The 13,779-nt window shown below is 39.1% G+C and overlaps 2 protein-coding genes and 1 pseudogene across 3 annotated transcripts; 1 reads left to right on the top strand and 2 right to left on the bottom strand.

Moving 5' to 3' along the window:
• The first annotated feature begins 385 nt into the window (after window positions 1-385).
• LOC131792142 (protein arginine methyltransferase NDUFAF7, mitochondrial) lies at window positions 386-10,128 on the top strand. Of its 2 annotated transcripts, none has more exons than XM_066169931.1 (12): window positions 386-445; window positions 606-700; window positions 1,942-2,001; window positions 2,339-2,419; window positions 2,625-2,732; window positions 3,090-3,251; window positions 3,803-3,952; window positions 4,301-4,353; window positions 4,458-4,665; window positions 5,266-5,371; window positions 9,375-9,442; window positions 9,760-10,128. In XM_066169931.1, exons 1-12 carry the CDS (start codon window positions 397-399, stop codon window positions 9,904-9,906), a joined length of 1,287 nt encoding a protein of 428 aa, XP_066026028.1. In that variant the 5' UTR covers window positions 386-396; the 3' UTR covers window positions 9,907-10,128. The 2 variants fall into 2 exon arrangements, with proteins under 2 accessions (XP_066026028.1, XP_058965498.2); XM_059109515.2 differs by having other exon boundaries at window positions 412-488.
• On the bottom strand, window positions 6,000-8,139 carry LOC136282199 (uncharacterized; annotated as a pseudogene).
• Window positions 10,129-10,362: 234 nt separating the features above from the next.
• On the bottom strand, window positions 10,363-13,516 carry LOC131792143 (alpha-1,6-mannosyl-glycoprotein 4-beta-N-acetylglucosaminyltransferase-like). Its single transcript, XM_059109516.2, has 3 exons — window positions 13,282-13,516; window positions 12,198-12,290; window positions 10,363-11,590 (listed from the first exon to the last, which is right to left on the bottom strand). The coding sequence occupies exons 1-3, from the start codon at window positions 13,502-13,504 to the stop codon at window positions 10,401-10,403; spliced, it is 1,506 nt and encodes a 501-aa protein (XP_058965499.2). The 5' UTR covers window positions 13,505-13,516; the 3' UTR covers window positions 10,363-10,400.
• Between the last annotated feature and the right edge of the window lie 263 nt (window positions 13,517-13,779).

Consider the following 13,779-nt stretch of genomic DNA (forward strand, 5'->3'; position numbering starts at 1 on the left):
TTGAGTTTCTTTTTATCTTCTTTTGCTGAAAAGGTTACTTTGATTAAGTACTTTATATTATTTCTATTTACTAATTTCACTTCCTTTCGAGAGGAACGTTCTGTTTTGGTCATGAGTGATAGTTTGCAAGGCAGTTTTATTCTTTGCGTGAACAAACAAACCGAACAAAACTCGAACACGCCGAAAAAGATACATCACTGATTTTCCAAGCCCTTAGAATCTTGAAAAGAAAAAACCGCATTAGAGGGAAACATTCAAGAGGGGAAACCATAATATTTGTTTTGTTTTGTTTAAGCGACTTATTCTAAAATTCCATAACGCCCCCGCCCCCGCACCCTCCCTCCCAGGTAGTAATAACTTCTTGAAAGTTCCAGACCAACACAACTCACGGCCAATATGGCCGCCCGTTTGTTATTGAGGATGTGTACCTCCTCATTACTTCCAGGTTAGGGATTGTAGGAAGCGAAGATATTGTCACCCTGAGTTTGGTTATGTATTCACCTTTGTGCAACTCGTTTTGTAACCGACTGGCTTCTTTGAGTTCGACGTGATATAATTTTTGTACAAGGGATTAACAAATTTTATGTTCCCTTGTGTTGTTGTAGCTCGTGGGTGTAAGTATAGATGTAATGGACTTAAGTCCTCCGCCATACGCCCTGGGAATGCCAGTTTGCAAGAACATCTTATTAACAGAATCAAGGTATTAATGGTTTGTTTGGTAATGACACCCTTGGATGCGAATGTGCGTTAGTCATATGAAGAATGGAAATTCGCGGTATTGATCGATAATGGAACATTCCATTGAAAATATGCCTATCATTAGGATGGGGCGGGGCGGGGAAAGGAGTACGCAAGAAAATGATGGAATGGCCCACATCATCATTCTAAACTTGTGTTAGACTTTAAACTATTACGTGTGTGTAAATGTATTTATTTTCAACATAATAGGGACTCTCCTGTTTGATTGTAAGCTTCTATTGATTTGAAAAGAGTAAAAGAGCATTTATTTCCATTCTTTATTTTGTACGTTGTTTTTGTGGCAAAGTCCAAAAGACACATGTTAAAGTGGATATTGGCTAAATCCTGGTAAACACAAACTCAGACAGACAGTTCAATCCAGAATCCACCAAAAAACCATTCAGTTCTATTTGCTCAAAGAATAAAAAGAAAACTGTCCACAGGATGATTTGGGGAGAGAGGAAGGGTTTATTACTCAGGCTGGTCTGTGCTTCCAAGCAGTCTATGATTTTTGTGTCTCAAGCCTTACACAGGGCATGCAATGTTAGGATTTGACATGTTGAAGAGGGGTATCTCTAAGTCTTGCTGTGTGGTAATACTGACAGTACACAGCCTTCATGTGTAGTACAACATGAAGGCTGCTACTAGAAGTTTTACTCTACTTGGATATGAAAGTTTTGAACCCTTCTTCCCTTTGCTAGGGATGATTCTCTAACTAGCCTGTTAGTGTTGAAAAAAGCCTGCACATTGCATTGGATACCAGTTTTTATCATCCAACTGTGCAAAGTTGAGTACAAATATCCTGTGATATTTTACAGTTGGTTCTTTTGTACTGTTAAAAAAAAAAACGTTTAAGCAGTCACCTGCACATGCTACACTTCTCTATCCTGCCCTATGAGAAATAAGCAAAAGTACTTGGCAGAAAAAGAAAAGCAGCTGGATGATAAATAACTTATCAGACATGATGGTGTGTAGAATTGCCTGGTATTTTTACTTTTTGTTTGTATTTTGACTTGCCCTACAGGGTTATAAAAATACTGCACAACTTGTGAAAATTCTTAGCTTCTCATACTACACACCAAATTGTCTAATTAGATATATATAGAAAAGATATAGTTAATCACTCTTCAAACAACTAACACATAGTCAGTAGGTGGATATCCAATCTTGTGTGCTAACCATGACTATCACATACATCATTAGGCTACAGGACCACTGACAGTTGCTGCCTTCATGCAAGAAGTTTTAACTAATCCACTTTCGGTAAGTTGAGTCTTTTAGGTTTGCCTATGGTTATTTTGGAACAAAATATAATTGTTTGTTTTGATAATCTCTGACATTTTGTGGAATAATAGTAAATTAGAGGCCTCACTCGATGGCAGGACCTAGATATTTTGTGAATTCACACAGATGTATCTAACCAGTTAAATAGAAAATTTTTGGTGGATTAAGCTCCACGGTTTTCATCTTTGCCAACATTGACCAGGAGTGAGTACTTTGAAATGCAGTTTGCCATTATTTTTTGTATTTGGAGTGCTTGCCATAGATTAAAATCTTATCTTACCTGCATAAAAGTAATAATACTGTTAATATGTTTTAGGGTTATTATATGACCAGTGATGTATTTGGTCAAGCTGGAGATTTTATTACTTCACCAGAAATCAGCCAGGTCTTTGGAGAGGTACTTTTTATTGGCTGTAAAATACATTGGAATAAAATACAAATATATATTTTTTTATCTTTTACCATGATCTTTTAATGAGGGTTAGTATGGTTGTTGGCAACAATGATGGCCATTTTAACAAAAAAAAATTTAATGTTTTGTTTTTCATTCTCTTCTTCTTGTAAATTAACTCATTCATTAATTATGAACTGTTTGTAACAAGCTTGTAGGTGTGTGGTTTGTAAACCAGTGGATATTGTCAGGAAAGAAAAAAGTAAATTTTGTTGAGCTGGGACCTGGCAGAGGCACTCTAGCTTCAGATATATTGAGGGTAAGTTTTGTTTAATATTTAGTTGTGTTGAACAAATCATGGTCCCATAGTGGAGGGTTTCTGGATAATTTTTGACTGAGAATTCAACAATAGAAGGACCAGTTAGAGCTCTGGTGGGTGCCAGGTCTTATTGAAAGCACTGGTTATCTGCGCTGGATTCATATCCTACCTGATAGAAGTTGGAACACCATGAGGTACTGCATGTTACAGAAACCAGAGATGATTTACAAACAGTTAGAGGCCATTTTGTCATTTCTAATTTTGCTATTAATGCCTATGCTCTGGCTGTGCCCAAAATTTACCATGTTTTTTTCTCTATCCCTAATCATGTTTTTGTTTACTTTTTGTTAAAATAAGGTATTTGGCAAGTTTCCAGAACTCCATAGCAAACTTAGTTTGCATCTGGTGGAAGTCAGTCCAGCCTTGAGTGAAATTCAAGAAAAGAATCTCACTGGTAATCACAAAAATGACCAAGAAAAACAGTGCGTTGTAACAGATGACAGATCTACAGACAGGGAGGTATGAGTTAGAAATTTATTCTCCTCCAACAATGAGGCAAAGCCTTGAGGAACATTAATGTCAGTATGAAACAGCTAAAGGGAAGTGATTACCACTGAGTGTGCTGTGACTCGAGTGAAGGTGCTCTGTTTTCTAAATAAGGAGAAAGGACCCAGTAGCCTACCTTTTAGTGCACTGCAATCCTAATCAAAACTTGTGGACTTAAGCTCTAGACAAGTCATCTTTTTTTTTCCAATGGGAAAGACATACTACTCTCACAGAGTATAAAGGGGTACCAAAATCTTGTAAGGGAGACCAGACATGAGGAGTGGCTGGGTTACTTGTTATGGACAAGCATCTCATTCTGAGATATTAGTAATGTTTCCAATGGCTACTGCATGCTATTGAAAGCAGGATTTCCACAACTTTGTGAATAATTTGACTTCTGTTTAAGATGTAGCTTTAATAGTGTTCATTTAAAAAAAGATAGATTTTGTGTACTGGTATTTGTTCAAGTAGCTAACACCTGCTTCCATAGTCAATTATCAAGATTACAATTTTCTAATTTTTAGGGTGGATCAGAGTTGTGTTATAAAAAGTGTGTCACACAGAATGGTACCCCAGTGTCATGGTACAGAGCAATTCAAGACATCTCTTATACAGGAAACTGTTTTTTCATTGCTCATGAGTTCTTTGATGCCCTTCCAGTCCATCAGTTTCAGGTAACACCTCCTAACATTGCTATCAGCAAAGGGGCTTACAGTACAGAGGGTGCATAGGACACAGGAATAAGTGTTCCACCCAAGACTTGATGTCAATGATTATTTAAAGGCTAAATAAGGAGCTTAAGTTTTGTGGGTTCAAGACCTAGAGCATGGCTGAAGGAAGCTGAGGAAGTGCAAAGAATACAGTAGCCTCCAAAGCTGGAAAACTGAATCAAAGAAAGGTCTTAAATAACTTTAAATGTTAAAGTTATTGCTCTTTATCAGTTCCTTAATAATGTCAAGGCTTTCCATGAAATCATCAATTTGCAAGCTCATTAATGAGACTGATGTTTTTTTTTTTATAAGAAAACAGATCAGGGCTGGAGAGAAGTTCTTGTGGATGTTTCACCAGAAAAAGAGTATGTAGATTTTGAAGGGCTCAAATTTCTCCATTGGCACGTAATTTTGCTTGAGACCTGTGTGAAATTTCCTTCCTTAATAGTATTATTTGGAATTGTAATAGGTCCTCACAGCTGAGGTTTGTCTTAGCACCTGCTCCTACCTTAGCCTCACAGACTTTAGTACCTCAAGGCACCTCTGTGAACCAAATTGAGGTGTGCCCCCAGGGTGGTGTCATTGTGGAACACATGAGTGAGGCCATAGCTGACCATGGTGGGTGTGCATTAATTGTGGATTATGGAGAGGAAGGTAGCAGAAGGCACACACTGAGGGTGAGTTGGTGAGGAGTAAGATGTGATGTTCAATACTAGAGCAGTGGTGAACCTCTCCTCTGGGACACCTCTATTTATGTACTGACATGCTCTTTGTTATAAAGGGATATTTCCATCATGGAGGTGTTTTTTACCAGTCCTGGCCACTGATGTCTCCATAGGGAACGTTCCATTATGATAATAAGAGTTTTGGAAACAAAAGTTGCAAAATTTGCCATATGATACTCCATGTCTTTCATCTTCCTGCAATATGATCGGTTACTTTAAACAAGCCTTGGCTGGGGAAAAGATGCGATTTAAAGCAAAAAATGGTGCAATTTGTGAATAAATCGCACCAATTAGAGCCAATCAGATTACAGGGACCATAAGTGATTTCAAAATGGGTGTAATAATGGGTGAAACCAGGTTGTTTTTTAATGGCTTATATGTTTAGGCTTGAACCAACCTGTCACGTGTCAAACCGTGGTTGGGCTCATTGCTTCTTATTTTTAATTTTTTTTAATACCTTTTTCTTTGTGGGGAGTGGGGGGGGTGGGGGGGATGGGGAATGGATATTTTCTAGTCCGTCACGTGTTGCCTTCCCACTTTTACTCTCTATAGTCCTTCAAGAAGCATGAATTGCATGATGTTTTAGAAGATCCTGGAAATGCAGATGTCACTGCTAATGTTGACTTCGCGTACCTTAGAAAGGCTACCCATGGGAAAGGTTGGTGGAAACTTCAAACTTTTGACTGCATATTAAAAGTCAAGAGAATATCAACCGTTGATATTCTCTTGAAAAAAGTACGTTGTTGTATCTTAGTCTTTGCCACGGAGGAACTCTTTGATCATGCATATTGGAAGAAGATTCTTCCAGAACAGTCGTGGTGTTTAATTTGCTTCTTATTGTGATAAAATGATGACAAAACAGAGAAGCTAAGAAGTCACCAGGAGACATTGTATCAAACAGTGGTTTATTGATTTGGATTTGCAAAGATTTGCACCAAAGTAATAAACACATAAAACCTTCAACACGATTTCAGAATCTGCAACGTATCAGTCTTAATCAAGAGCATCATCTGGAAAGAGAAAAGAAAATGTTAATTAGTTGTTTGAATAATGCGCGCATTTACATTTTGAAGCGTTACGTAAAGTTGCGTTATGTTACTTTGTGTTACGTCATTTTACTCTGCTGCCAGCTGCAAATCTAGCACACGGAAAACTGCACAAAAACGATCAGTTTATCCCCCATGAAATCTCTAAGCATTAAGCTGTCTCCCAAATGTATTGCACTGATGCTTCAATGCTTAAAGATATTTACAAAAAGTTCGATTTTCCTTCATACACAATGAAGATCATTCAATTTAATCACCTGCAAACAGGAATTGATTCAAAGCAGGCCTGGGGCCCATGAGATCTCGCCTTTGGCGCTGTGCTAGTGCCAGGTCCATCACGGTGCTGTATGGAGGGATGTGGTTCAGAGGACCTGTGACAATGCAAAGATATAACAAAAAGTCAACAAAACTTAAGAAAGACTTCAATGTCTGCGCATTGAACACGGCGCATTCTTCTTTAACGAGATTTTGGGTAAAATCAGGTGCTTTCGAACACTACCTTTACCATTTCACGCTTTGCAAGTAGTTGAACTCAGAATAATATTCACCCGACAACAGAGATAAATTCAGGCAAGGCCTGGGGCCAATCCAGTTTCGCCTATGGCGCTGTAGCCGGGTTCTGAGGACCTTCGACAAACGATTACGGACAATAAATTTCTACTTTATCTGTGTATTGCACTCGATACAGAAGGAAGGTTTGTTAAAGTTGGAGGATTATTGTTTCTCTCAGGTTTCATTATTTTTATGATGTACCTGGTAACCTTTTCACTTCCCCCTCGAACCCGGACTGTCAAGATGCAAGGAGCGGCTCAGATTTTCCTTCATTTCTCACCTGCTAGCGTAAATGGAGACAGTGGTGACCTGGGTCCAATAAAATCCCGTCTTTGTCGCTTTACAAGCAACAGGTTGATCAAACCGTGGACATGGGACACAGGCTTGTTACTCATGCTGAGGGGTTTGAACAGCGTGAAGCTGACATGGGCACGGTTTGATTCATCTTGAGGACAGATCTGGGGATGAGATACTGTTGTTGGCTTTGACTCAGGGATTTGTTTGGCTGGTTCGCTGTTGGGCTGACTGACAATTTCACAGCAGAACTGGCGACTGCTATCGATGTAAGATAGTTCAGGAGCGAGACAAACGCTGCGTCCCATCTTCTCCGCTTTCGCCGACCAACCAGGAGAGTAACGAATCCTGTTTATAGAGAGAATTGTTAGTTTGCTTGTTGACTCCCCGAAGTCTGTTTCTTACTTCTTGCGTCCAATTCCCGGGCATACTTTCCTTTGTGAGTTAGTAAAGAGAATTTGGTACTGCGTCAAGATAATACTCTGGGCGGATAGGTTTTCCTTAATATCTCATCATTTTCTTGCTTGCTAGATAAGTAATTGATTTCGTAAGAACAGGTTACATTTAAGTTTCAGCTTTGTCTGGAGTGGTCTTTCCGTGCCACGCCATGTCTTTAGCACCAGCGTCATGTTTGGTTCTATTTTGACAGAAATAAGGATCGAGTAACTAGAGAGGCGTCGGACACAAAGTTCAGCCACAAAGACAAATTTTCTACAGGTTACAAAGACAAATTTTCTATAGGTTACAAAGACGAATTTGCCATAAACTTACTTGCACTGCTTATAAAATTCGAAGCAGTACTGGAGAAAAAGATAAAAGTACCACAGAAAAAATAACCAAACGCCGATGTTAAAAGCTCGAATAGAGATGGGAGGTGTGATACCTGCAAAAGAACAAACGCAATGGCGATTAATTTACTTTTAGCAACTTCAAGTTGATGACCAGTCATCATTCGCTAAATGAATCGAAGCGTTTAACTTCCGCTAAGTTGCAGTGAAACAGCTTCTTTGGCGAATAAATCGTTATCTCAGCTCTGAAGTCTCTTCAGAAATTCGTAGAGAATATTAAAGGATCAAGAAAGATTATAAATGTTTCCATCGCACTCGTTTATGTTTCATGCATCCTCATTCCCAGACTTCTTTCTCATCCGGCGGCGGGAATAGGGTTACCAAAATAGCGCGCGCGCTCGAGCAACTGTCTCAGATTATGACGTTTTTGTTTTTTTCCCAGCCACACAAACCTTTTGCTTTTGAGCGAAAATACTTTCTAAGACCCATTTTCATGAAGAAGTTGCTGATATATGCACACTGAACAGAAATGCTCAAAGCAAACTCTAGGGCAAAGTTTGTGTACAGAATATAAAATAAAGAAAATATTTCCGTTTCGAGAAAGAAAGCTAGGAAGATGGCTTCAAATGTATGCAGTACTCACCTTTTGCCTTGTAGGCTTGCACTGTTACCGCATGATTATTCATTAGCAGACATATCGGGTAGGAAAACACAAGTACAAAGCAAACGACAGCTTTGTACAACATTGTGGCAATTGTACCACGGAAACTCTTCGTTTAAAAGCTTTTTACCTCGCAGCCTTCAAAAACGCTGTTATCGCAAAAGTGATGTCTTCGCGTATGAGGACTTTCCGCGCGCACTGGACGTAACAATAAGGCTAAATTCTTCACGCGCGCGCAGTGATTTGATTGGTTAGCACTCAATTCCCAACGATAGAGTTGGGGACTGGGCGCTGCAAAAATTCCAATGATATGGAAAATTGTGATGAAAATCTTGGCGCCTTTGGCGCGATTTTTTTTAATTTTAAGAAGTCGCGCAAATTCAGACCATTTTGAATTCGCACGCATGTTGGTAGGAAGGAGACGAGTCTGGGTTTTGAATTAATGCACCAAGGAGTGATTCGTCGTCTTATTTGAAAACTCGTTTTTTTTTTTCGGGCAATACCTTCGTTCGTGTTTTATACTTAGAAGTGGTGAAGATCTGTTAAATTTATAAAACATATCCCATTGCCGCATCTGTCGCGCTGATTTCTTCATTCCAGTGTGCGTTACACGCAGCTAAATAGAGTCTTCTTGCGGCGACCGGAGCAATGCTGTTAGTATGAAGATGTATTGTATCCAAAAGTGCGCTGAAGTGTTTGAGATTAGGATTGGCGTTAAGGTTAGGCAAAGTTTTGTGGAAATTTGAACTCTGTAACTTCTAGGATTTTGTTTATAATAACTCAGAGAATTTAGTGTTCTCTTATTGAAAAGCTTTTCAAAGAATGTCGAAAGTAGTCCAGAATTGCTTTGGTTTTGCTTCACTTCGTTCTGTGATTGGTCCGGAAAACGGGCTCGCACCTCTTTCTCAACCAATCAGTTTACAAACCAATTGCGACTTGGCCACTCGCGTTTTCGCGCCCTTCCAGTTTTCACTATAAGTTGTTATTGGTTCCTGGTAATGTCTCCCTTTGTCCTGATTGGCTGTTTTGATTAGCCATGTTTCGCTTTTCATCACTCAATCGAAAACCGCTCCATCAAGACAACACTGCCTGGCAGATACTACTTCGCTGAGTATTGTATCGATGTCGTTAGGAGAGGTCTCGTTTCACTCATCTTAACAGGTTAGCAGGCCAGGAACGAACTTGCGTAGAAATTTTGTGAGAAAATTGCCAAATACAACAGGCCTGAGAAAGTAATATGCGTACTAAATATAAAATACTGTCATGTTATTGTCCGCCGAACATCTTTCACCAATGCGTTTGCTTTTTCTCATCTGACAGTTCAAACATTTGGGCCGGTCACGCAAAGTTCCTTTCTTCAACAAATGGGAATTGATATGAGAATGGAAGTAAGTAATATTGTAGGCTATCTCGCCCTGACTCCCCTCAATTTTCCATCAGGAGATATGAAGTACCTCCCCGCTAAAAAATGTTGAAATAAAGAAATCTGCAATAATTGAAGTTTTTATTTGAATTTCATGTGTACTTCCACCCCTCTCAAGAGAGAAACAAACAAAAAAAAAAGAAATTTTGCGGGAAATCCCAGCGCCGTAAAACTACTATGCATTCACTTTGAAATATCTCTAACATGGTAACTAAAGCTCTGTACATTCTTAGAATCTTGATTAAATCTATTAAGTTCTTCGTTTTTATTTTTGTCTTTCAGGTCCTTCTGCAAAATGCCAGCTCTTCACAAGCTGAGCAGCTTCAAAGCGGTTACAAACTACTAACAAGCTCGTCAGAGATGGGAGAAAAATTTAAGTTCTTTAGCCTTGTTCAACATGGACTCCCAGAACCAGCTGCTTTCAGATGACATCAGCTGCTAGTCGTAAAGCAGGATTCAGCTCAGTGACAGCGACTTGCGCACTGCTCTGCGATGTGACGCGTTGTAGTTGTCACAGGGCACAAGACTTTTATAGTCCCTCTAGAACCAATGACATCTTCCCGTGAAAATTGAATGCAGTGAAACACTATCTGATACGTGTATCACTCACGCTGGAATCACTTTGAATTAAAACTGATTGATTGATTGATTGATAGCTTGATTTACCGTATGATTGGTGGAATAATTGATTAGTTGGTTGACTCAATTGGATTCAACACTCGTTGTGACTACAACATGACTGTAACAATTCTAATCTATACCTCTCCACCCTTCCCCAGTCCTCAACTCTCCATCATCTTGAAACCAAACTTGGTTCTGTCAACGCTTGTTTTTCTCTTCCCACCCCCCCCCCCCCTTTCTATTAAGACTCAGTGAGATTACGTTGAAATGCGAAGGTGCAGAGAAGGTATGAGAAAATGAACCTAGACATCAGCCTTGTTGTTGGTAAGCGATTCCCAAACATCAATTTCACGAAAGAAAATTTGATTAGCATGACCCTCTGTTGATACAATTCGTAAACAAGTGACCACTTTAGATTCATCAGGAGTAATCTCTGCTTTTCCCTCGTGAAATGCTCCAATAGTATTGAAATATCCACAAGAATCTTCCTCGTTTGTCAATTCACCATCCACCGATGATTCAAAACTGACCTGCAGAATACCAGAATATAACAGACAGTCACTGGCTCTGTAAGAACCCGTGTCCACAAACACTTTTTGAACAGAGGTAGGCAAGTTAAACTTTATCAAGATGTAATCATCTCTTTCAGAACTCTCTGCCCAAAAATAGCCATCACCCTTATCATAAGCATCTTGTGGTTGCCCCTCGATAGAAGACATTGACGAAGTCACAATGGCAGGAGGGTTCAACCCTTTATACTTTTGATCATATGCGTCGAAAAAGGTCTCTAAATCACTTGCCACGTGGGGAGCTTTCTCAGCCAGTGTCGATGTAACACCAATATGTTCAAATAGCGACGCCAATAATTTGTTAAACGATTCTGCGTCTTCTACGGATTTTATTTTTGTCCAATGATTCATTAACCAGTCTATGGGCATCTCATCGTACAGAAGGTAGTAGAACATGGCGGCATTTTCCAAATCGCGAGATTGATAGAGTTTTGCAACACTACCTTGTTGTGCTACATCTAACATAACCCAATTTGGGTACGGTTGGTCATGGATAAAATTTTTCAGTTTAGGGAGAAAGCTTGGAGAAGATCTTACATCGTCTTCCAGATGGATGTAATATTGGCTGAAATCTTTGCAGTAACACATTACAAATGCATTATCGATATTCTCCTTAGAGCGCCACGTTCGTCTGTTCTCTGAGTCACCATATTTCTCTTTGATATTGATGAGTTCTGGGTAAAATTCGGGAAATGTTTCAATTACTGTCAGCAGTCCCTGTTCGATGTGTTCGCCGAACTTTCGAGAAAGCTTTTCTTTTACGGTGGATCTTAGTGCTTTTTCCAAGTCGGCAAGAAAGATTACAATTTGTACGTTGTCCTTGTCACTCTGACTTGTGTTGTCAAGTAAGCTCTGGGTAGTTTGCAGCAAGTACATTTCACCCGCAGGCCTCGCCACCGATGCTATTCCAATGGCAAGAAAACCTTTAAAGCAAAAAGGAAGTGCAGTTGATCGTTTTATCTGATCGTCCAGTGGAGGATAGTCCTGAAAAGGATTTGTTCAATGTCATTGACTGTAATAGACGTTTCGGGAACGGTCAGTGGAAGTCCTTAGTCAATTGTCAGTCAAACAAGCGGTGTAAGTCGAGCTAAATTTCGAGTTCGTATAAACCAATCGGTCAGTTTTCCCGTGATGTACTTGGCTTTACGATTACAGCATAATTCTATCATAACAGCGATTACAGCATAATTCAGTTGTGATCAGTCATTTTCTATAGTCGGTAAAGTTACGTCGGTCTGCCGAAGTTCATGATCGAGATATTGATAGTTATAAAATTCAAACAACAAAATGTGTTTGGGCCGAGACCCGGACTACAATCCCTTTGGTTAAGATTCTAAAATTTGGCTTCCGGCCCTCAAAGTTACCGGCCCGGTCCTATTTTGGGATGAAACAACTTTTTTCTTTTCTATAAAAAAATGGTGTAAGATGTGCTATTGGCGAAAGATTTCAAACTTAATTCCGAGTTTTAAGCTTTGTCTGTATCATTTAGTGTCTCGTATTATTCTGAAGTAAAAACCATTTTACACTTACGTGTTTGTGAGGGATATCTCCCTAACTTGGTCACTTTGGAACTTTTAAGTACATCTCTGTCCGGACAAATGGAGGGACGCTTCTGTAAAGATTCTAGGAACAACAAAATCTTTTTTAGAGCCGTTTGTGCTGTTTGTTTGATTACAGATCGAATTGTATTCTACTCAGTCCTGTTAACACAGTCAATTCTAATGAAATTTGGACGAAGTCGCCCCAGACCACAACATTTAGGTCGGTCTTGTTAGCAACATCTCTCTCAATTTTCTGTAGTTTCATTTTCGAGAAGTAAATTGCTCTAAGAAATTGAAAAGTGCATCTTCGGCTTTCGTTATCACACTTATTACACTTCATAAGTTCCACTGGACTTCAAAAATACGATATGGCGAATTGTTTCTTTAAAGAGAAAAAAAGGAAACCATAATTTCCAAAAACTATTCGCTATAAATATCGAGTATATCATCGAAATAAGTCCAAATTTTAAAAGGAATGCATTAGTAGAGCACCTTACTGATACTAAAATTCAAACACTGTCAGTTTGAGGCAAAAATTAGACTTGTTTGGATATCGAGATATTGATCCACTTCCGTTGTTTTTTCTGTTGCACCATGTTATGTAATACTGCAATTCCAATACTTAATGACGAAAACTGTTTCAAACACGTTTAGTCACGAATAAGACAAAAATTCTTATTTAAAAAGCGCTTTCGTCGACACCAGCGAAAGATCAACACAATTTATTATTTTTGCTGAAGACTGAATTCTAAATTGTTTCGCTTGTTGATCAAACGTCACACTGACTTGCTAAAAGTAGAGTGTAGCAACACTTAGATTTCCTTATGAAAAGCCTTAAGTTAAGTTACCATGATTAGTTTTAATATGTGGAATTAAACATGAGTTTATGTGGTTCTGCACAGACCACAGACCACCTTCGCAGTCTCGCTGAGTAGGATAAAGGATGAATATCTCCCAAAACCATGAAAATGACCATATTATTGTTCGACATCGTTTACGAATTTGTCAATTAACAAGGCAATTGCATGAGCGATTGCCACCTCAGTCAGAATCTAAAAACACCCTATTCTTACTTGGTTCGTGGGAAGTTGTTTGAAATGGCTCAGTTGTAGGCTTTCTCTGACTGTTTAAAGGTTTGACGTCTCTTGAGGTAGTGGGATATTCGCGTCCATTCGTACACGGTGTTTTCCAAACGAATAGTGTTATCCCCACCACAGTAGCTACTAGCACTACTCTTCCAAGAAAATTCCAAGTACTAAAGCGGCATATTCTCCAAAGTACCCTTCCTACAGCCATTATTTTGGCGTTTTGTTAAGAAAACTCTGATTGCCTCTCGCGGCTTAGTTTGGTGAAATTTAAGAGCAATATTGCTAGGAAATATTGAGTTAAAGTTTTCTTGAATTTTTTAACGTTCAGATTACGAGGTTACTGTGTTACAACTTAACCTAAAATACTATCCAAGAGATAACTTCCAACGGGGTGTGAATTCTTTGAAACGAATTTGCCTCGATTAACTTTGGCGGTTCGAAAGAAGTAGTGAAAAGTAACACGTCGCCCTTATTGAACAATCG

The sequence above is a fragment of the Pocillopora verrucosa genome, chromosome 7 (assembly GCF_036669915.1).
Source record: "Pocillopora verrucosa isolate sample1 chromosome 7, ASM3666991v2, whole genome shotgun sequence".
Taxonomy (NCBI): domain Eukaryota; kingdom Metazoa; phylum Cnidaria; class Anthozoa; order Scleractinia; family Pocilloporidae; genus Pocillopora; species Pocillopora verrucosa.